This window comes from Sceloporus occidentalis, unplaced genomic scaffold (assembly GCF_023333645.1).
Source record: "Sceloporus occidentalis isolate IW3139 unplaced genomic scaffold, rSceOcc1.0.p SCAF_15, whole genome shotgun sequence".
Taxonomy (NCBI): domain Eukaryota; kingdom Metazoa; phylum Chordata; class Lepidosauria; order Squamata; family Phrynosomatidae; genus Sceloporus; species Sceloporus occidentalis.
This window is the reverse complement of record NW_028316995.1, coordinates 9,341,755-9,366,280: the sequence shown is the minus strand read 5'-3', so window position 1 is coordinate 9,366,280 and position 24,526 is coordinate 9,341,755. Positions and strand designations below refer to the sequence as shown.

Below are 24,526 nucleotides of genomic sequence, written 5' to 3'. Positions count from 1 at the left end.
CTAATATTAAAAGTTATTTTTTTGGGGGGGGGTTTTAATCCAAAAAATAAGTCTGTAATATAAAAACGTCAACAGTGACTGTATCTGTAAATGCACTGGCCATAGGGGTGACGCTCTGGGACATTGATTGGGATTATAGGCCAAAAGTTCAGATGTCAAGACACTTAGATACATGCAAACATGAAAAAGAGACCTGCCAATAAAGTTATGGAAATCCTGATAATAAAGAAGGTTATAAGCAGTGGATTCACTGTGAGTCCTTATTTCAGACAAGGATTATCATTCTTTTCATTGAGTACAACTCCACTTTGAGGGGCATTAAGGATGTCTCCTCCACAAATCCCAACTCAACCAACACTATACTTTTATTATTATTGAGGCTGGCAGGTATCTACAGAATGCAAGCACAATGTAAACCCACCCCCCACACACTTACATTTAAACATTGCTTTTGACACGAGTGTTAAATGCGGGCTCCTGTAAGCGTAGTAGGCAAATGTAGTGTTCTGATTGTTCTTCAATAATCTAGCAGCGCTCTGTATTGCAGGGTATGGTTACAGATAGAAAAAGACAGTGTAAAACCATGGTAACCCAGAGCAGAATATATTCACCCAGCCATCAGTGGTTTGTTCCATGTGCACCTCCTGGCTCCAGCCCGGGCAGGGAGTGCTTCCTGGCTCCAGCCCGGGCAGGGAGTGCTTCCTGGCTCCAGCCCGGGCAGGGAGTGCTTCCTGGCTCCAGCCCGGGCAGGGAGTGCTTCCTGGCTCCAGCCCGGGCAGGGAGTGCTTCCTGGCTCCAGCCCGGGCAGGGAGTGCTTCCTGTGACAGTCTGACTCACTTGCAGCCCCCTATTTGAGTGCTATTTCCGTGCGTCCAAATGCATGCAAAAACATAATTATTACCAAGTTGGAGTAATAATAACAGACACAACAGTTCTTGATTGTATTAATTTGTAAATGACAGATACAATTAAAACTATAACACCGGCATGCTCTTTATTACACGGAATATTAAAAACAAGCGTAGTTTGTTTTATCTTCCCTTGAAAACATACTAAGCTCAAGCGTTGACAGATCCAGTTTAATTGGTGCATTGCAAACAGGAGGCTGGGGCCGGTTTCTGCATTGCAGTGCACGCCGACAAACACGCAGATTAACTTTCCCTCTCCTACATGACGATAATAGAGAGCAGGGGTAAACACGATCAGACAAACTGTAACGTGATAACAAGACAAAACGATTAAAAAACATCATTTGCCCTTAAAATCCAGCCAAATGATAACTTTCCTTGGCATCTATACAACAAATATACAGTTCTGACATTTATTCCTGCAAGGATAGGCAGCCCCTGGCCTTCCTGCTTGGAAATGTAACTCCTATCATGCTCAGGAAAACTGTTTCCAATTTCTAAATTTAATCGCAAATGTAATTACATTTAATTCCAAAAAGCAAAAATATTCACTTCTTTGGCACTTGGGCTATTTTGTAAACTTCCATCACTTCGTTGTTGAACGGGTTTGCTTTAGTTCAGGTGTTTCTTAATACATTTAAATCAGCTCTTACATCCAGTACAGTATGTATTTTTATTGAGCCGCGTTATAAAGTCATTAAGGTTATACCGCATGTATTTACATATGTACAAGGCAGACTCAAATGTATCTAAAATAACCAAAAATTTATGATTAATATATATCAATTGATTCACATGTTTAATGGGTTTTTTTGTCCTGGAGAATATTTAATTGTTTACGTCTCTGCCACTCCTGATTAAGACCCTCTTTATACTACAGACTTGATAAGACAAGACGCAGATTACCAGCACATTTTTTGGAACATTTAATAAGATTAGATAAAGCGAATTTTTTATTTTTATTTTTTTTAACTTGGAACTTCAAGCTGCAATGCGTCTGGCACATTTGGGATTTGCAAATTTGGACTTTTTTATGCAAGACAAGGTTAATAAATCTGCAATTAATTTATGCAAAAGTTTTTAAGCTCTTTTTAAATTTACCACGGCGGAAACCTTGCCATTTGATGTTTGCAATATATCATCCAATGTTGTATTTTTTATTCACTGTATAATATTTACAATGCAGCTTTTATTTATAAACAGCCATTGGAATGGGTATATTTTGTGAAAGCATTTGCATATTATTACAGGCTATAAACTGCTGAAATTTGAGGAGACTTCCTTAAAAAAAAGTGCTTGATGGTAAGTACACGTTAGAACGTATTTGTCAAATTAAATGCAGAACGATTCGAGCATAAAGACTGGTATAGAACATTAATGCATCCAGACAGTTACCCCCTTCAACCAAGAGGCGGCGCCATTGCACTTTTCCAAATGCATGAGGCTTTATGTAAATAACCATGACGACGGCATTATATTTTAGGCAGGTGAATAATTGTTAACCCTGCCCTCCTGTAGCTCCTGAGAAAAAACCATTGTAATTAAGCACATATTTAACCCTGTCAGGATCAGGGTTATTTTATACTTCAGGGCCAGAGCAATTTTCATGTTTTTGCCATGTTATTCTGCAACACAAAATGTACCTTGTTCTCTATTAGTGTAACCATACAGACTATCGGTTCGTAGGGATGTCTTCTGAAACCGTATGGTTTTCTATAAGCCTTGCTTTGGTATAAAATATAAAAAAGTAGAGGGGTCTCGGCTTTACATATGTTTAAACTGTATGCCACTAGTACCAATAGGAAAGGCTTATTCATTAATGTGTCCTAATGTGGAAGCCACCGTATATGCCTAAGAATTTTATTTATTTTGGCTGATATAGGACAAATATTACAAGGAGCACATCACTTTTTCAAACTCATTCATCACCAGATAATTCTGCTTTACACATACATTGTGATGTCGCTGTGGCAACACCCCCACAAGTGCACCGATGTCCAATATGCTTGGGTTTGGCCAAAAGCTGAAAATGCGCACTTCCGTTTTCTGGAGCTTATGTTCCATTTGGGATAATGTATTGCGTGCCCCCCATTCAAATTACTGCCAAGGGTATTCAGCTAGGGTCATTTTCAGACTTTTCAGGCAGCCATTTCATCACCGATCGCTGCCAAAGTTTGTGGCAATTTTACTTTTATGCTTTTTTTTTAATTATTTTTTTTAACACACATTGCGAGCGCTCTGTGGATTTCTTGTGCCATATAAGTGCAACTGCAGAAAACAAACACCAACACCCCCCCCCCAGTACAGAGATGCCCAGATGCATCCTATAGGAAAGAATGAACTAAATATACAAGAATTACCGATTGCAATCACATAAAACAGACACAAAAAACAATATGGTTTTTGAAAGGAAGGAGTTACGTCAGCTTCACTTAAGCATTTATAGACTCTTTGATGGGCCTTCTCAATTAGCCAGATTCATTTTCTTGTTCAAACTCTCAAAACATATTCAGCTATTTCTCTATTTTATAGGGGGGAAAAAGCATGCATTTAATAGTGGTAATTAAATTGACCCTCAATAACAATTTGTAAGCAATACACCATTACAAAGTTCCAACATTTACTGTATATTTGGGGAAAAGAAAGAATAAATCAAAGAAAACATCCTGCTTCAGTTATTCAGAGCGGTAAACCCGGCTTACCTGGGCAATCAGGATAGTGTGTCCTTCAGGTATGTATGCTTTCATTCTTCATCGAGTTTTTTGGGTGGGGTAGAGGAATTTTATCAATATCGATTATATATATACACATATATATATATACATATATATATATATATATATATATATATATATACACATATATATACATACACACACACACACTAAATATTATACATAAACAAAAAGAAACCGCCCCAGTTCTCCCAACTCATGATCATAGCGAGGAGGAGAAAGGCTTTGTCTTTGTCATCTGACATACGTGTCTCCCAAACGGGAAGAGTGATAAAGGGCTGATTCCAAAGTTTCATTTTTTAGGCAAGTCAGTTTTGTTGCATTGGAAACAACCCACATGATCATTATCATTATTATAACTTTATTTATAGGGCGCCAACAATTTATGCAGCGCTTAATACAATACATATATTCAAGGGGTATGACAAGACGAGAATTGACAGACCAAGACAAACCGATACATTAGGTGGAGAGGCTAGGCTCGCAAGCATACAATCTTGAGGGAACATGTATATATTAATTAGTACTTTCAACAACTACTACAATATACAAAAAAATTCTGATTAGAACTTATTAGTGAGCCTGCAATAGTATTCTTTTTTTTTCCTCTTTTCTTTTTAATAAATTGAAATGTAAGATTTTTTTAATCACATTGAAAGCCACCAGATAACATCCGCCAACACAAAGCATTTAAGGGGACATAAACCAAAAAACTATCGTTCGCTTAGAATAAAATCCATCTGGAAGCAGAGACTTGTTTTGGACGCAGTGATATCTCACGGTCGTACCATGCATCATTAAATCAGAAGAGAATAGGAGAATGGATCAGAATTTCCAGCAAAGTCTGATCATGGAGTCAATTAAAGAACAAGTGCATAGGGGGACACAATATGAGAACATCTTTTTAAGTGCACAATTTAGGCTTCAATGAGAGAAAAGTATAATAAAGACATTTATTCAATATATTTCCAGTGCTGTATGCAATACATAGATTAATAAATATGCCAAATAAATCTATGGCATCTTACCTGCATTGACTATGGCGTTGACCTCCAGCTGAGTGATGTCCCCTTTATAGAGCGACACTTTTTCACACAAGCTGCTCTTTACTCGCATCTCTTCTGGGTTTTCATCTGCAGAGGAAGAAACGGTTTACAGATAAATATTTCCATTTAAAACAATGCAGAAGTGGGTTTCTTCCATTACGACCAAGAATCCCTCTTGTGTTTCGTGCCGTAAGGAAAACACACGGCCTGTTGAAATCTAGTTACGATATGTTTTAACTCTTTGGGTGCCTGAGGCCTTTTTCCTCCTAGAACACCAGGCACATTTTCTTAATTTTGCTACAACTTGTAGTTAGGAGACAACCTAACAAACACCTAGTTTAGGAAGTGAGAATTAAAAGCAGTAATAAGAGGGGGGGGGCAAAAAATTAAAGGGACACTTGTCCTCAAACGCACTTTAATCCATATGATAGCCATAGTCTTTCCATACTTTTGACAGATTTCCCAGACACAGTCACTTATAGGAGATGCTCAGGACTGCACATCCGCACGGCACCCGCACCACCAATACAAGCATTTTGCTGCCCGCCAGCCGCTGCTTTAAGCAGATAAACATTGTGACGTGTACCCGGGAGCAGAGAGTGACAAGTGTGTTTTCACAAGGAATTTTTTTTTTCTTCTTCACCAAAGCAAAAAAAAGCATAAAATAGTATTTTCCAACAATGTACTTTTAACATGCATTCATATTTGGAGAAGCGGTTTGCGGCTGTCAGCACGCACATTTCTCCATCAAGCAGAGCGGAAAATGGAATTACATTTCTTATTATTTTCCTTCTCTGTACAAACATTTTAGGTAAGTCTGAAAAAATGCTGTAAAAGATGAATGCTTCCAGAAATAGAGATGTTAATCGTTTACTTTTTATCATTTAACAATATGCAAAGCGAGTAAACAGAAGAAAGATTTAAATCAAATCAACATTTGGTATGACCACCCTTTGTCTTCAAAACAGCATTTATTCTTCTAGGTACACTTGCACAGTTTTTGTTTTAAGGAACTTGGCAGAAAAGTTTCTTTGTGCTTCTTCAAAAGAGCTTGGACAGAACATCTAGAGAACCCCCTGTCTGCCTTGAAATATCTGGCTGGGAGAGACCGAGCTGCTGCAGTATAAACACCATGTGTCTTGCTGCTGTGCTCAGTCTTGTCATGGTGGATGACTTTTGACATTAAACCGTCTTCAGCAACCTCACCTTGTGAGTTCTGCTGTTCCTCACCCAGTTTTAGTCCTCGTACACAGCGGTTCTGTTTCAGTTAATGATTATGTTTCAACCTACATTTTAAATTGATGACTGTTACCACCAGTTTAGCATAATTATTTTATCATAACCTAACCTGAAAGTGTACCTAGAAGAATTAATGGCGTTTTGAAAGCAAAGGGTGGTTACACCAAACATTTATTTAATTGATATTTTTATTCTGTTCCCTCACTTTGCATTTTGTTGAATGCTAAAAAATAAAACATTTTTTGAAAACATTCTTAATTTACAGTGTTTTTTCACACCTGCCTAAAACAGTACCACACATTATATATATATATATATATACACATATACACACACACACACTGTATATGTATAATTAGATAGCACCATCATATTTTGCTGTGCTGTTGCATTTGTCTGTAAGGCAACACGTCTGGCAGAGGTGTATAAAATGACACTAATGAATGAGAAATGGGGACCCTAATCACTATATTGTAGGCTCGCTGGACTGAAGAAAAAAAAAAAATCAATATGATCCTGAATATTCTTCCTACCGCTGGTAGATATTATACACACACATAAAGCATTCCGTTAATCCTGCCTCAGCAGCAACACAATACTGCCTACATTTAACTCCGCTAACCCTAAAGCCTTTATCTCCTTTACAAAACATCACTGTGGGAAATCAGCGACAGGCAATTTAAGTCTCGGCAAGAAAATAAATAAAATACATTATTCAATTCAAAACTGAGGGGCCAATACACCATGATGCGGAAGCCCCCTATCTCGAGACACTAGATGCTCCGTGATAGCCATATAATGCCCTAAAGTGATTTTTAGCGCAAGTCGCATATCTGGTCTTATTGAGGAACCTGCCAACCCATTTGATGAGACTGATACTGTGTGACACAAATCATGCCCTGGATCAGGAGAAATGGATCTCAAAAGACTTCTATCTGCGTGCCATGACAGTAACCCCTACAGATCAGGGGCAGATTTCATTGGAAAACTAGGAAATTCCCACTTTAGAACTAAATGCCAGATACAAAGCCATGACCTGGGGAAAAACCGATTACATTTGCGACAAAAAGGATCTTGCATGTACGCGAGTTCCATTAATAGCATCACCGGTACTTTTTTTTTTTTTGCAAACCCCAGGTAAGTCAAAAGGAGCAGTAATCAAGAGTAAAAGACTTTAGTATGTAGAATCTTGACTGTTGCTATGATTCTCTAATGCAGGTTATTCATGGATCATTGATGTAAGGGTCCTCTGAAATCTTTTCGGAATATTCTGCAGTCTGAGCATCACGAGAAGGTACGTTTAACTACTGCTGGAGCAGCCGTACAGCCGGTTACACGCTCACACCACCTAAAGCTTCTCCAGCCGACGACCGATAATACTTTACAAAGCACAGCCCCACCAAGTGATAAACCAGTGCATAATCATGGCTGTGACCTACGGAAGTCATCATGTCTTGAGCAGTAGAATAATCGGCCTCCCCGTGGTGTGAATTAATGTCGGGCTGTCTCTGTTGGAGCTCTCTGACTTTACACAACGCTCTTCTATTCTTCTCTGTGAGCATTCCTGCTACTAGCAACTAAATCCTGCTTTCAAGCATCATTACTAAACTTTGTTTTTAGTTTGTCCGACTACTCTCCCCAGGAGGTGCTTCTCAGAAGTTCATATTCACATTATATTCCTTACTTCCTTTGTGTATACCCTGATCCTGTTAACCCTTTGATTTCCCACAGGACATTATGAAATTATTTATGCATAACACAATCAATTCATCTACTTCTAGAGCACAAGAGATTTCAAACTGCAATTATTACTAAACTTCACAAAAGCCAATAGAAGATCCAATGTTCAGATTGAACAGTGTCAGATGAATGCCTTTGGGGGACTTTACGATACCGTGTGTTACTTGCAGATCTGCTTGTAGAGGGAATAGAATCTGTGGATCTGCTTGTAGAGGGAATAAAATCGACGTCCTTTAGGAAATGTGCTCCTTGGTGATCAGCCACTAGATGAGTCCTACTGATGCCTTTCAGGACTATTACCCGTTACTAGTTGTTGTGGACATGGATTGCATCGTCCATTATTAGTGATTCACGTCACAGACGCAATATCTGTATCTCCCTTTGGATAAACCACTCCCCTAACTGTGGCATACATTACAATACCAATTAGTTCTATTGTTTAAGAAGTGCCTTACCTCTACCACCAGGTAGCACTAGAGAGTGAGTGATGTGTACATCTATTGTTTATCTAAGACCATAGATAATGGCTACCTACATGAAAAGCCATGTGGGCTATGCCAGGAACAATGGGATATCAGGAACTCCAGGAAGAAGGAGGAGGGGCAGAGGAGACTGGAAGGACAGGAAGGAAGCAGCATGGCAGAAGCTAAGGGAGCTGTGAAAGTTTGCCAGAGAAAAAGCATGAAATAGAAAGCTTCTCTTCCATCTTGTGCCAAGAAGCTAGGACTAGTTTAGTGCCTAGTATTGTAACTAAGAATTTAGAAAACAACTACTGAAAGAATCCTTTAAAGTCTTTTATATGAACCTGGTATCTAGAGCCATTTTGGAAACTGAACACCAAAGGAGTCATTTGATATGCTGATACTCTCTGAAGTTAAGTACATATGGTATTACAATGTTATTAGAATATAATTGTTGACTGTCTGTAACTTTATGGTAACCTTTTTCGATATATTGTTTTTACCGCTAGAGGTATTAATAAAGTATATCATTATATATCAGGGGCGTCCAACATGCGGCCCGCGAGACCTCGAGGTGCGGCCAGCGTAAGATCGGCAGCCAGGGCAACCGATCTTACGCGAGCCGCACCTCAAGCCCTGCTACTTACTTGTGGGAGGGTCTTCTGGACTGCACAGAGGAAGCGGAGTTCACGTGACATCCTACTTCCTCTGTGCTTTAGCAGAGAAGGCAGAGGGAGGCCGCGCCCTCTGCTGAAGTCTGTGAGCGGCATCAAGGAGCTGCAGTGCAGGTAAGGGGGTGGGGAGGGTGTTTGAATGAGTGTGTGTGATTGAGGGAATGAATCTGTGAATGAATGATTATATGAATAAATGAGTGTGTGTGTGTGTGATAGCATGGATGTGTAAGTGCTGGAACCTAGGCATGATGGGACTGATTGCTGTTAGCAATCACACTCCTATCATGCCAAGTCAGCCAGTACATGCTGAAACCTGGCCAGCTGCCCCCCTTGTGTATTGATGCTGCCAGCAGTATGGGGTCTGCACATCACTTACAGCCACCCTGTACCAGCGTGTATTGGCTGACTTGGCATGATAGGAGTGTGATTGCTAACAGCAATCACAGTCCCATCATGCCTAGGTTCCAGCATTTACAGGATGGATGTGTAAGTGCTGGAACCTAGGCATGATGGGACTGTGACTACTGTTAGCAATCACACTCCTATCATGCCAAGTCAGCCAGTACATGCTGAAACCTAGCTAGCTGCCCCCCTTGTGTAGTGATGCTGCCAGCAGTATGGGGTCTGCACATCACTTACAGCCACCCTGTACCAGCATGTACTGGGTGACTTGGCATGATAGGAGTGTGATTGCTAACAGCAATCACAGCGAGCACAGTCCCATCATGCCTAGGTACCAGCATTTACTGGTTGCCTGGGTATGATAGGAGTGTGATTGCTGTTAGCAATCACACTCCCATCATGCCAAGTCATATTGCTAATTTTGTCCAATTGTGTGTTACCTACTTTTATTAAACATGTGAGTTTTTATTATTATTTTTAAACGTGGGGGTCATTTTCGGTTTTGGCTAAGTGAACCCTGAATGTTTTGGTCCAGAATTTTCATTTTAGTTCATCCCTAGAATAAATCTAGGGAATCCTGAATTTGTAGTCGCAAAACTTTCAAGGCCCAGAAATCAGTGAGAGGAAGAGTAAAGGTTTTGTGTCATTTTACTTTATTTTAATCTGCATATTTTATTAAAGGCCATATTTTTTGTCACAGTGAAAAATGAGTGCGGCCCGCGCACGTATACAATTCTGATGAAGTGGCCCACTGCAGAAAAAACTTGGACACCCCTGTTATATATCATAACATCTGTTGGTATTTGTCTTTACATAATTTAACTGTATTCCTGAATCAAATTTATTGTTGTATTGTTAGATGTGTTTTGTCTAAATTGTGTATTTAACCCCTTAACGACAATTGCCGGTCCTGGCACGACACGGAAAAGCATGTGTTTTACGACAATTGACGTGCCAGGACCGGCACGTCTTTAAACGGGTGCAGAAAGCGATCTACTTTCGCTTTCTGCACCCAAAAAGCGTTGCTGAATGCCTCGACATCGAGGCATTCAGCAACGCCGCGATCGGCACGAAGGGGCCATCTCTGGCCCCTCCACGGGGCGTCAACATCCGCCATACTTTGTATGGCGGCGGACGCCCGTTTTAAAAGCGTTTAGGAGGCGATCAACGATCGCCTCCTAAACTTAAATGGTGTCGCTGGAATGCCTCGATCAGGAGGCATCCAGCGACACCAAACACTTACCTTTCGGTGGGCTGTGACCGCTCCGGAGAGCGGTCACAGCCGCAGCTGCCGGTGATCTTCGCCATCAAGGAAGATGGCCGCCGCCCTGCAAGAGAAACAAGCAAGTTTTAAAAGCTCGCTAGACGGTCTCCAGACCATCTAGAGAACTCTGGCTCCACTTGCAGGTTGAATACAGGTACTGCATTCACCATGCAAGTCAATGGAGCCCAGCTTTCTAATCACATTGTGATTAGTAAAAAAAAAATAAAAAAAAAAAATAAAATTATTAGAAAAAAATAGTAAAAAAACAGTAAAATGTAAAAATCATTTCCCACTGATGTCACTATCAGGGGAACCTCCAAGTTGAAAAAAAAATGTTTAAAATTTTTTTTTAAAAAAGGCAACAAAATATAAAATATATATCTAAAAAAATATATTTTTGTGAGCAAGTCCTAAAATTAGCATATTAGCTTAAAACAATTCTCGCATGGAAAGAGTTAAAATACTGGCATATTAAATGCCCGTGGGGTGTCTACTTTTAAAAAAGGTATGATTTGATGGGGTAAATTGAATTGGCCAGGTTCAACAAGGTCCCAATTAACACCGGGGGAAGGATGGCCACACATCTAATTTCCAATTAGAAAAATGCACACGTACCAAATGTGGCCTTTTAGTTCCCCCAAAAAATGACAAATTCATGCATGTGGGGTATCACTGTACTCAGGAGATGTTGCTGAACACATATTGGGGTGTCGTGTGACAGCGGCATATACCAGGAGCTGTAAATTCATACATAAAGTAGGTGTGTGTGGGAAAAATACACACACAAAAATACTACTGCAAACTTTGAAACAATGCTGGTGGTAAAATGTGTGCATGCAAAGAGTTAAAATACCAGCATTTAAAATACCCTGGGGTGTCTAGTTTTCAAAAATATATGGTTTTGTTGGGCACACTGAAATGGCCCGGCTCAAAGATGTACCAAATAGGGCATGGGCAGTGGATCCCCAAATGCCAAAGTTCAACATTGAAAAATGCGCATGCCCCAAATGTGGCCCTTTTGCCCCCAAACAGCCAGGCAAAATCATTCATGTGGGGTATCACTGCGCTCAGGAGATGTTGCTGAACACATATTGGGGTGTTTTGTGATAGTGACATAAACGAGAACATTTTAATTCATACCTGAAGTAAAATGTGTGTGGCAAAACAAATGCAAAAAAATGACTACCACAAAGTTTGACAAAGACTGGTGGTAGATATGGTGCATGGAAAGAGTTAAAATACTAGCATTTGAAATACCCTGGGGTGTCTAGTTTTCAAAAATATATGACTTGATGGGGTAAATTGCATTGGCCGGGTTCAAAGATACCCGAAATGGCACATGGGGGGAAGAATTACCAGATTTGGAAAAAATGGCTTTGAAATAGCAAAACGCTACCTGTACTTATTGCCCCATAATGGGTAGAAAAAAGCAAAAAAACATAAAAACATTGGGTATTTCTAAACTCAGGACAAATAGTAGAATCTATTTAGCAGGTTTTTTCATTACCTTTTATAGATGAGTAAAAGATTTTTCAACTAAAAGTTAGAAACAGTCATTTTTTTCTAAGTTTTTCACCATATTTTATACTTTTTTTTAGTAGTAAATAATAAGATACAATCAAAACAATGTCATCTAAAGAAAGCCCTTCTTGTCCTGAAAAAAACAATATCTAATGTGTGTGGGTTCAGTAAACGGGAAAGAAGAAAATTACAGCTAAACACGAGCAGCGCAGAAATGTTAAAAAGGCCATTGTCACGAAGGGTACAAAAAGTAAAATCAGCCTTTGTCACGAAGGGGTTAAATATTAGCATAATTTTGCATAAAACAGGCCACGACCACAACACTAGTCGTTATAAGCTACATGCATCAGACGCGTGTTGGCAGGCTATAAAACCTGGGTGCTAGAAATTGGCAACTTATTTTGCAGCACTGTCTGGCCCCAACATGACTACTTTCACTATGGGTCACTCTTGCAAGTACAACAGTCCCCTGCTTGCCTACCTCCATTAACCTGGGGTAAGAACCAGCAGCCCATCCTGAAACAGGTAAATTAGCTACCCTGACAAATCTATCACTTTCCTAAACCCTACATTATACAGTCCAGTACACCAAGCAAATCTGTCGTGAGTATGAACAATGGATGCCACCATCTTAAAGAGACACTCCAGCAATGTGCTTTTAATGCATATGCGCCTCCCCAACGCACTTGTTCCACTTCGGCTTCCCCCAGCTTTTGTGCATTAAATTCTCCCATTTATTTCAATGGGAATTCTTTCTGGCCAGCAATCGGCTGCTTCAAGCAACCAACATGCCACAAAATTCAGACAGCTGAAGGAGCGATGAACTGCAGCCTTTTAGGGAGATTTTACCCAAAGTACCTAACGCATAGTTACTAAATTACATTAATATGAATTCTTCATTGGGTAGACAGAATAAGACGTTCCACCGACTTAAGCCCTATCTCTATGATTGTTAAATTGCTTTGTCAGGCAGCTTAAGGTAGGACTAACCACATGGCAGCAAATTGTTGAGAAACAAACATCACTAGCTATGGGAAGTTCTATTCAATATATTTGGTTATGTTAACAGCTGTGATGTCCCTTTCTGTTTAAAAAGAAACTAAAACATTTAGAATATGCACTATAGAAGTACAGTAGTGCCATACGCAGCGATGAATGTTGCAGTGATAGTGGGTAGAGATATGACTAAGAAGCAGCAAGCTGGGTGAGTCAGAGCGACATGCTGCCCGCCTGGAACAAAGCACAAGAGATGAACACCATCTTTAAAGCACACCGTGCTCAGCTACACATATAACCAATAAACACCTTTCAATAGTCCGGAACCGATGTGCAATGCAATAAATAACTTTATTAAAGAAAATTAACCTTAATCACGGGCTTTAAGAGGATCAGTCAAAGGGGTGGTCGCCGTGTTACTGCACCGCTTTTAACAATTACACTACAAAGGGTGGGGAGAAATAATAAACCTAATTTGCAGTCTTGCAAAGCGTTGCCTTCCTCCCATCCCAGCCATTTACTTCTTCTGGCAATACACCAAGACTTCCCCAAGAGGGAGCTCCAGGCAAGAAAAAGAGGCCCAAATTACACAGAAATCGAGAATTGGACTGTTAGCTGTGAACAGAAAATGAGCAAATTCAGAAAAGATGATACCTTTATTAACTGAATTGCACTAAATTGCAAGCTTTTGGAATTGTGCAAGTATCTTTCTCAGCTCATAGTGTCTGTTCCAAACGTGTTCCTATTGTTTACCCTCTGAAAAGTTGCGACGTGGTCCATTTTACCACGCTGTGCTAAAATAGCCAATATATCACAAAAAAGTTCCTAGCACCGACCATAAGGAAATATACTTTAACACTTTACGGGTTTCTCAGCAAAAGATACAAGTAACCAAAAAGTGCCAAAATAATTGTAATGCCTCAGCTTTCATCTACACTTTAATACATATGATAGCCAAGTGGTCTTCATGGAGTTCTCGCTACGGCCGAACACATTTTCTGCAATGCGATACAGTTATCAGTCAACTCCAGTGCTGGCTCAGCAAGCGTTCCCGGGTGAGCATGCGTAGAAAGCCATCGTATTCTTTTAATTGCAACGTAAAAGGTTATGTATTGGGGAAAGGTTAATTGATCTGATCCGCATTTGTATATTCCACAACTAAAACTTTTAAGTGTATTAAATGTTTTAATGTTGTACAGCGCCGGCATACAACGATGCTGCTGCATAAACCAATAAATAACTTGTATCTGTGAGACTCCGCGTCTGCGTGAAGTTTATGCCAACTTACATAGAAACAGAAGATTTTATGGAAGATAAGGCACCTTGTGATAAAGTAATTCACATTACATTGCACAATGTCAACGCGCTATAACACTTCATTGCCATGGCACTTTTGGCAAGCAACACCCTGTCCGATGCATGAAAAGAATTAGAATCTCTTTGACCCTTATGTGTCAAAAGCCATAAACCATACACAGGGTTAAACTACAGTACGCAGACTAAAGTTGTCAGATGTGCCAAGAAAACATTTGACCGATATTTGTGTGTTTACCCAAAGCACATCAGTCTGAACATCTAAACCAGTCTTTGGGCCCACACACGACTTGATCCATGGGATACACTGTTTACTATCTCTTTAACCCCTTAACGTCTATTGACACGTCAGGCACGTCACGCAAAAATGGTCAGATGATGACCAATGACATGCCTGACACGTCATTCCATTAAACAAGCTTTGCTTAAACGGTGTTGCTGTAATGAAATCGATGTCAACGCATTCAGAAACACCGAGACCGGCATCAGGGGCCATGTCAACTATGGCATTCGGCAACACCGACACTCACCCCAGGACGCGCTGTGACCGCTCTCTGGAGTCACTTGCAAGATGGCGGTGCGTCCTTAATAACAAAGTTGGAAAAGTCTTGAGAGCTCTGGCTCCACTTGCAGGTTGAATACAGGTACTACATTCAACCATGCAAGTCAATGGAGCCCAGCTTTCCAGTGGCGTCTCCAGCAATCATATTTAGGGGGGCACATGGGGGGCCAGGGACCAAAGTAGGGGGGCCAATTATAAAACGGTACATATATGCGTTAGACGTGCATTTTTAACTACATCATATGTACTTATCTCTTTGAAGTGATTGAAATATGATTTATATTTGAAATATATAAATATTAGACCCTGCTACCGATATATAGAAATATTACACCCTGCTTCCGATATATATTAATATTAGCCCCTGCTGCGGATATATACTTATATTATACCCTGCTGCCGATATATATTAATATTAGACCCTGCTGCCTATATATATATATATATATATATATATATATATATATAAATATTTGCCCCTGCTGCCTATATATTATATATATATATAAAACATTAGGTATTTCTAAACTCAGAACAAATAGTAGAATCTATTCAGCAGGTTTTTTTCATTAGCTTTTTTGAAAGATTTTTCAGGTATTTTTTATCATATTTTATGATGGAAATTATATAATATAATCGAATGGTATCTGAAGAAAGCCCTTCATGTCCTGAAAAACACAATATATAACTTGTGTGGGTTCACTAAGTGGGTGAGGAGAAAATTACATCCAAACACGAGCACTGCAAAAGTGTACAAAGTAAAAAAACAGCCTGGATCCTTAAGGGGTTAAAATTTAATTGGTATTTCCCAGGTCCTTGTCAGAGTTTTATCACTTTCCCTTTTCTCCGAACACTTCGGTTTACTATTTACAGAAAACTGTATAAATGGTAATGCCTGAATAATTCAGTGTCCTAAAAATAAGATTATTATTTTACCAATACATGTCAGCCGATTAAATCTTAATAATGCATTGCATAGCACTTAGGATAAAAATACATACATTTTCCCCAGAATGGAATGAGCTAAGCAAATACTTAATATCATTGTGGCATGAAATGCACCACCATAACCCAACAGATTTTTGTCTACAACCTTTAATTCTAAACACAACACGACCAAAGATATGTGGACCAACTCCTAATCATCATAACTGGCAACTTCTTGGCTCCGGCTGCCCGGAGCCCTCCCTTGCGGGACGCGGCCAGGACTGTCCACCGACGTCGGGGGAGGTCACGCTGATGCCTATGGGCAACACCCCCATTTCAAGAGAAAATGGGCAGGAGTGGGGCGTGTCAAGACCCCACTCCCGCGACCCGGAGGATTCGGGTCTTGACCCGGAGAATCGGTGCTCACCTGGCAATCTCCAGGTCAAACCCAGAGTTCCCAGGTATGCTCATTGAGTTTAGGTGTTTCAGCCGCACTCATTGCTAACAGGTGTATAAAACCAGACAAATATGCGGCCATCACAAAAGAAAAACATTGGCAGTAGAATGGGTTGTACTGAAGAGCTCAGTGACTTTAAAGTGTCATAGGATGCCACCTTTGCCACACATCAGTTTGCGAAGTAGAAGAGTCTATGAGTAACCACAGCTCAGCCACAAAGCGATGGACCACGCAAACTCACAGAGCAGAGCTGCCGAGTGCTGGAGCATGTATGTATATAAAAAAAAAATATATACATTTAAAAAATAAAAATCTGCCTTTGGAAGTATGGTTTGCATAAAGATAACTATGTGCAATGCCAAATATCACCTGGAGTAGTGTAAAGCACTCCGCCACCGGACTCTGGGGTAGTGGAACATTCTCGCTGGAGTCATGAATCACACTTCACTATCTAGAAGTCTGAATGCATAGTGCCTACTGTAAGGATTTGTGGAGGAGGTAGGATGTTTTTTGGGGGTTTGGATTAGACTACTCAGTTCAGTGAAGTGTAATGTTAACGATCCAGCATACAAAGACGTTTTAGGTAATCGTACACACTTTCAGCTTTGCGTCACCGGTTTGGGGAAGGCCTTTTCCTGTTCCAGCAGGACTGTGTCCCAGTGCACGGAGCAACGACCATAAAGACATGGTTGGAAGAGTTTGACTGGCCGGCACACAGCCTCGACCTCAACCCACCTAAATTAATGTCCATGGGTGACCAACAAGCTCATATAGGTATGATAGTCAGGTGTCCACATACTTTTGGTCATATAGTGTATTTTCAGAAAGTATTTCCATCTACCCTGCTGAATATAAACACACACACACACATTATATATATATATATATATATATATATATATACGTAGATCGCTTCCTGCACCCGCTTAAAGTCATGACGGTGACTGGCACGTCAACTGTCATTAAGGGGTTAAAGAAAGATTAAAATGACATATTTGTTAACTTTTGTTTAAGATACTAAGGAATGCACGTACCGTATTTACTCGATTATAAGACGAGGTTTTTTTTCAGAGCAAATGCTCTGAAAAATACCCCTCGTCTTATAATCGAGGTCGTCTTCTAATCAGACCTCAAAAAAATGTCCGCTGGGGCCAGGCTGCTTACCGGTGCTTTGGTCGCGAGCAGCGTCTCTTCTACTAGCAGCAGGAGAACAGGAAGCTAGCAGAGTGTCACATAATTCTGCCTCCCCCTCCTTCCTCTGGGGGCGGGGCCAGATAAGTTGCTCGCACAGCCGGGCCCCTGCAGAAGTCTTCGAGTGAGAGATCTGCAGTTCAGGTAAGGGGGTGGGGGAGGGTTTCTGAGTATGTGTGATTAATGGAATGAATGAGTATTTAAATGTTTGTGAATGAGTGTGTGTGTGATAGCATGGATGTCTAAGGGGGGTGGTGGTGGTAGCATGGCATAGGGAGGCTGTACTCACACTCCTATCATCCCCAGGTTCCAGCATGTACTGGCTGCCTTGGCTTGATAGGAGTGTGATTGCTGTTAGCAGTTATATATATACCTCCAGAAATGCCTTTAACCCCCTATATGCCACTCTGCCCCATGATATGCCTTTTAACCCCCTATATGCCACTCTGGCATATAGGGGGTTAAAAGGCATATCATGGGGCAGAGTGGCATATAGGAGGGTATAAGACATTTCTGGAGGCAGAGTGGCATATAGAGGGTTAAAAGGCACATCATGGGGCAGAGTGGCAAATAGGGAGTATAAGGCATTTCTGGCATTTCAGATGTGCATAACTGGGGGGGCAGGTTGGCAAATAAAAGGAAATAAAAAAATATATTTTTCTCAATCATAGCTTTTATTAAATATGAAAAAATTGTTTACATGAATTAACATTTACTAGTAATACTTTTTTTCCTATAGGGTATTCTTATATTTAGGCTTTTTGTTTTTTTCCTAAATTAATATTTAGATTTTGAGGGGTCGTCTTATAATCGAGCAAATACGGTAATATTTTGCCTTAGTGGAACAAAACCATTAAATCTCAACTATTCACATTTTTACTATAGCACTATTGTACTATCGTACTTTAACCCCTTAACCCAACGGTTCCCGGAGCAGGAGACATTAACTTCCCTGCCGGAAGCCTCAGGTGGAGGGGTTCTCTGCAGTTTCAAGTAATCTATGCAAACAATGCTACAAAAAAAAAAAAAAAATAAATAAACAAACAAACATGGAATGCTGGGTGGAAAAACTTCTTAATTTTTTAGAAATATTTTGGGGACACTTTTATTGCAAAACATTAGACAAAATTGTTTGTTTCAGTATTTTAATGTATTATTTATACCAAATTTTGAACTATACATCTAAAAATGGTTTCAACAGAAAGCTCTCGCTTCTTGAAAAAATATATAATAAAAAAGAAAAAAAAAAAAAAAAAGGAGAATTATGGTTAAGGAAACAGTGGGAAAACACTGAAAATGGAAAGTAGTTGTAGTAAAATGGCAAGCAAAGATTTTGAGCTCCTCATAATAGAAACAAAAAAAAACTTTTGATCAGTTTGTTTCAGTTGAAAATATTGGTTTCCTGCTCTGCAGCTTTGGGAGAGCGTACAGTTTGTATCATTTGCAGTTTCTTGAATTGATTTTTCACATGACTATTATTTCGTCAGGAGTAGGGCTGTCATTCAACAAGGAATAGCAGCTCTGTAAGAATTCCATACGCTGTACTTTATAGGAGCAATTATCACACTAGACTAACCAGCTATACAAACCACTACACATTCACAGCCAAAACACATACATAATAGAAATACAAATGTATGGAAAAGCAGATACGTCTCCCAACCACTAAATCAGCTTTAAGAACACCAATTTAAAAAGGGCCACTTTGTCCCTGACAGCCCATCCAAGAATACAGAAGGTACTATGATTAAATTTTTCCCCTGATGGCAGAATTTGAAGTAGCTTATTTAGGGTTTTTTTGCCTTCTTTTGGATCAAGAATAGGAAGGTTAGGTAGAAGGGTTGAACTTGATGGACTTGGGTCTTTTTTCAACCTTATGTACTATGTAACTTTGTCAATGTTTTTGGCAGATGTGAAAAATATGCTATATAGTAAGGATGCTTTCACAAATAGACATGATAATAGTTCAGCTTTAACTTAACAAAATAAGTGAACAGAAGAAAAATCTAAACCAATACAAACTCTTTGCCTTGAGTCAAACCTAATGCCCATTTATAGTTTTTTTTAAGCAAAAAAGTTTATAGTATCTATAGTAATCTGCTGGTATATGTGCTGTAGGCACCAACACTCCCATAATATTCTACTGATTCTGTATGTTATATAAATCTTTGGGCTTAAACAAGTAAAAAAAAATAAAATGAATCCATCAAGGGGGTAGAAAAAAAAATGTAAAACAAGTGTTTAATAAAAAAAAAAAAAAATTCCTTTTAAAAAAAAAATCTGATGAAAGCCATACAAGGAAGCTATTATGTTTACATATGCTTTATAAAAAATTTGAATCAAAAGCATTCTGGGAAATAAAAACCATTAAATATTAAAACTGTTGGTCTTTACTGCATCCCATCTATTTGAAAATTCCATAGCCTATTCATAAATTTGCATTCCCAAACATGCAGATCCTGCTGAAATGACAACTAAATCAAGAAAGCACATATTCAAATAATTTAAATGTATTTATGGAGAAAGTACTTGTAGAAAGTAAGCGTTCTAGTTGGAGCAGAAGGCTATATCAGCATAGCTGCCCCTTCGAAGCTGCAGGTAATTAGTAGACGATCCTGGAAGTATCTTGATTACAAGGTAAGCAGGAACAGATCAATTGTACGTAAAGAGTTCATTTTACACAAAAAGCCTATAGAGTTTGACCTCAGTGACCTTCAGTTAACAGCTTTCATGGCAATAAAGTTCTCAACCAGAGAGCATCAAGCGCAGCTGAATGTATTTATCTAGATTGACTTTTTTTTACCCATTTCATTTTTAAATTCATCAAAATAAAATATCATTACTGCATCCAGATGCAAGGTCAAAAAAGGCAAGTTTATATATACATATTTTTATGTTCAAAGGCAGTTGGCTTAGTAAATTCTGACCTTTTTGTGGGATTTCAGGTATATTTAACCCCTTAAAGGACAATGGGTGGTCCCTAAACCCATTGAAAACAATGCATTTTGAGTCCGTACATGTACGGGCTTTTGTCATTAAGGGGTTAATAAAATACATTCTAGCACTGATTATCTCCAGACTCGGTTACTAGTAATATGCCCGTCATCTCCAAAACTGAAAATCCAATTATCTGCTCTGAAGATGGACTACTCTAGGCCTCTTTTAAAAATTTCTCATGCCTATGCTTGGAGTGGAAAGAAAAGCAACATTTAATTGTTAGATGAAAGAAGAAGTAAAAAAAAAAAAAGTTTTCCCCAGTATCATCATCATGTTCTAAATGTCTGGTAACCAGATCAATCACTTAAATACAGACCTAACTATCCAGCGCAGCATATATATTAGTATATACTAAAAACTCAAGGGTAAAGAAAGTCCAATCAAGTATGTGTTTTACAAAAATCTTGTTGCCTAGCAGCCGCATAATTCTTCACACGTTAGCAAAAACAAAAAAAACGCACTAAACTTAATAAAGCACTTGTTTTCTTTATCTCTGTATATGTAACATTTAGGCATCAATAAGAGGGTACAATGGGGGAATATCTGGCTGTGTATCCTATCAGGGCAATATGTCTATGTGCTATCGCATCACATTATGAGGCTGTGATGTTCCCCCGCTCGATTTTATAACCTAGCATACACTGGCAAAAGACAGCAGCTCTTTCATCCACACCAAACGTAACGCATACATTTTAAGGCAATCATTCGTACTTGGTGGGGAAAGAGGCAAGTGAACTGCATGTGATGGCTGGAGTGCCCTTTTAAGAGTCTGAAATAAAGCTTAACGGTGACACCATGGCCATCGAATGCACTTTAACGCATATGACAGCTTCCTTTAAATTTCACAAATACGACAAGGAAATCTTCTAAACGCACACCTACTAAAACCTGCTTTATATATCATAAATCTACTAAAAGAACATATTCTACAGCGACTAACCCTTGTGGACATGTGGTAGTCTTTTTTTTTCTTCAAATGTATTATTCTTGGCATATCAAGAGATTAACAAATACCCATGAAAATAGGTATCTTTACAACCTTCTCACCATTTTGTTTTTGTCACCCCCCATGGCATCAGGGCTGTATTTTGAAATCATATTCATTTACATGGAGTGTTAATATTTTAAAATAAATATAAAAAATGGGTGGGGGATAATGTATATAAATAATACACATGTAGTGCAATTGAGAACAAATTAATTTTTCTTAACCCTTTTTAACTCAATCTCACTACTACGATTCCCTAGAACAAACTACAAAATTGAACAAAACCAAAAATAACTGTTATAAGTAAGGTTTGCAGAATTGTTCCACAAATCTCTTTCCCTTCCCGAGCTGCCAGCGCTCACTTTCTTCATGCTTCCCACCGAGGATCTGACAGCGTGTTTTGGACGCAACCAGATCTACACGGAAGAGCATGAAGGAGGGCCGCCGGAAGAAGTGGGTATAGGAAAGCCAACATGGGGTTTTAGTATTCATTGTCGTGCTGTTCCAAACAAAGCTCCAAGTAACTAAAGGTTTATCTCGGTCAGGCTTTTTAACACCTCTCGAAAAAATATTTTCCGCTAGGAATCAAAACTTGAGCTCTCCACGACAGGAGGCAGCAGCACAGAAGAGGTTTTATCTTCTGGAGTGTAGCAGAAAGATCTTTCAGAAAAAAGTACACATCATATAACATGGTCATTTCCTGCGTAAGGAGAAAAAAAATACTCGTTATAACATTGTAAGTGCCTCAGCTCAGCATCAAAGATTTATTACCATTGTTTGAAGTTTTAGACTTCAATTCTTCCTTAAGTGATGGGATTTTGTCCAGCGACACATAATCTTTGTACTCTTTGCGTCTCTCTTCCAGTGTCATCTTCAATAAGCGTTCTGTACAATAAATAAAATACAGAGTGAACAGAAGCAGAACCTGTGTATAAAATTTAGCATTTTTAGTAGTTTGCATCCAAAATGCAAAAACTGCATGAAAGGCGAAAATAATATACATCATTTCTGTGTACAAATAACGCTTCATTACTTTACTCCCTGGTAGCTTTAAACTCACTAAAACATTTCACAATTTGTCGATTAATACATGAATTATGAATCAAAGCAAGAAAAAAGAAAAAAAAAAAAAAAAAAATACACAAGCCTTCCGATATTCCCTTAGACATATAAAGGCAATATTAATTTCACAGCCACAATGCTGAATGTCGGGTTAAAATACTTATAAGACCACACTTGGTGCACCGTGCAAAACAAACCGAAAGTCATATTGCCAGCGTTTTAACCCCTTCGAGACAAAGGCTGATTTTACTTTTTGTACCCTTTGTGACAATGGCCTTTTTAACATTTCTGCGCTGCTTGTGTTTAGCTGTAATTTTCTTCTTTCCCGTTTACTGAACCCACACACATTAGATATTGTTTTTTTCAGGACAAGAAGGGCTTTCTTTAGATGACATTGTTTTGATTGTATCATATTATTTACTATTAAAAAAATTATAAAATATGGTGAAAAATTTAGAAAAAAATGACTGTTTCTAACTTTTAGTTGAAAAATCTTTTACTCATCTATAAAAGGTAATGAAAAAACCTGCTAAATAGATTCTACTATTTGTCCTGAGTTTAGAAATACCCAATGTTTTTATGTTTTTTTGCTTTTTTCTACCCATTATGGGGCAATAAGTACAGGTAGCGTTTTGCTATTTCAAAGCCATTTTTTCCAAATCTGGTAATTCTTCCCCCCATGTGCCATTTCGGGTATCTTTGAACCCGGCCAATGCAATTTACCCCATCAAGTCATATATTTTTGAAAACTAGACAGCCCAGGGTATTCCAAATGCTAGTATTTTAACTCTTTCCATGCACCATATCTACCACCAGTCTTTGTCAAACTTTGTGGTAGTCATTTTTTTGCATTTGGTTTTCCACACACATTTTAATTCAGGTATGAATTAAAATGTTCTCGTATATGTCACTATCACAAAACACCCCAATATGTGTTCAGCAACATCTCCTGAGTACAGCGATACCTCACATGAATGATTTTGCCTGGCTGTTTTGGGGCAAAAGGGCCACATTTGGGGCATGCGCTTTTTTCAATGTTGAACTTTGGCATTTGGGATCCACTGCCCATGCCCCATTTGGTACATCTTTGAGCCGGGCCATTTCAGTGTGCCCAACAAAACCATATATTTTTCAAAACTAGACACCACAGGGTATTTTAAATGCTGGTATTTTAACTCTTTGCATGCACATATTTTACCACCAGCATTTTTTCAAAGTTTGCAGTAATATTTTTGTGTGTGTATTTTTCCCACACACACCTACTTTATGTATGAATTTACAGCTCCTGGTATATGCCGCTGTCACACGACACCCCATAATGTGTTCAGCAACATCTCCTGAGTGCAGTGATACCCCACATGCATGGGTGTGTCATTTTTTGGGGGAACTAAAAGGCCACATTTGGTACGTGTGCATTTTTCTAATTGGAAATTAGATGTGTGGCCATCCTTCCCCCCGTGTTAATTGGGACGTTGTTGAACCTGGCCCATTCAATTTACCCCATCAAATCATACATTTTTTAAAAGTAGACACCCCACGGGCATTTAATATGCCAGTATTTTAACTCTTTCCATGCGAGAATTGTTTTAAGCTAATATGCTAATTTTAGGACTTGCTCACAAAAATATATTTTTTATATATATATATTTTTTTTTTTTATTTTTTTTTTTTAAAAATTTAACATTTTTTTTCAACTTGGAGGTTCCCCTGATAGTGACATCAGTGGGAAATGATTTTTACATTTTACTGTTTTTTTACTATTTTTTTCTAATTATTATTAATTTTATTTTATTTTTTAATTTATTTTTACTAATCACACTGTGATTAGAAAGCTGGGCTCCATTGACTTGCATGGTGAATGCAGTACCTGTATTCAACCTGCAAGTGGAGCCAAAGTTCTCTAGATGGTCTGGACTATCTAGCGAACTTTTAAAATTTGTGGTTCCTGTTACAGGACGGCGGCCATCTTCCTTGATGGCGAAGATTGCCGGCAGCTGCGGCTGTGACCGCTCTCCGGAGCGGTCACAGCCCATCAAAAGGTT

General features: G+C 38.9%; 1 protein-coding gene across 1 annotated transcript in view; it reads right to left on the bottom strand.

Annotated features, from left to right (window-relative positions):
* The window catches only part of LOC149303223 (ADP-ribose glycohydrolase MACROD2-like), an 806,633-nt gene that overhangs the window by 778,766 nt on the left and 3,341 nt on the right, over positions 1 to 24,526 (bottom strand). The window contains exons 2-3 of the mRNA XM_089481386.1: positions 22,194 to 22,307; positions 4,672 to 4,776 (exon numbers count right to left, since the gene is read on the bottom strand). Coding sequence (XP_089337512.1) covers positions 4,672 to 4,776; positions 22,194 to 22,307 — 219 coding nt within the window. The remainder of the gene's footprint in view (positions 1 to 4,671; positions 4,777 to 22,193; positions 22,308 to 24,526) is intronic.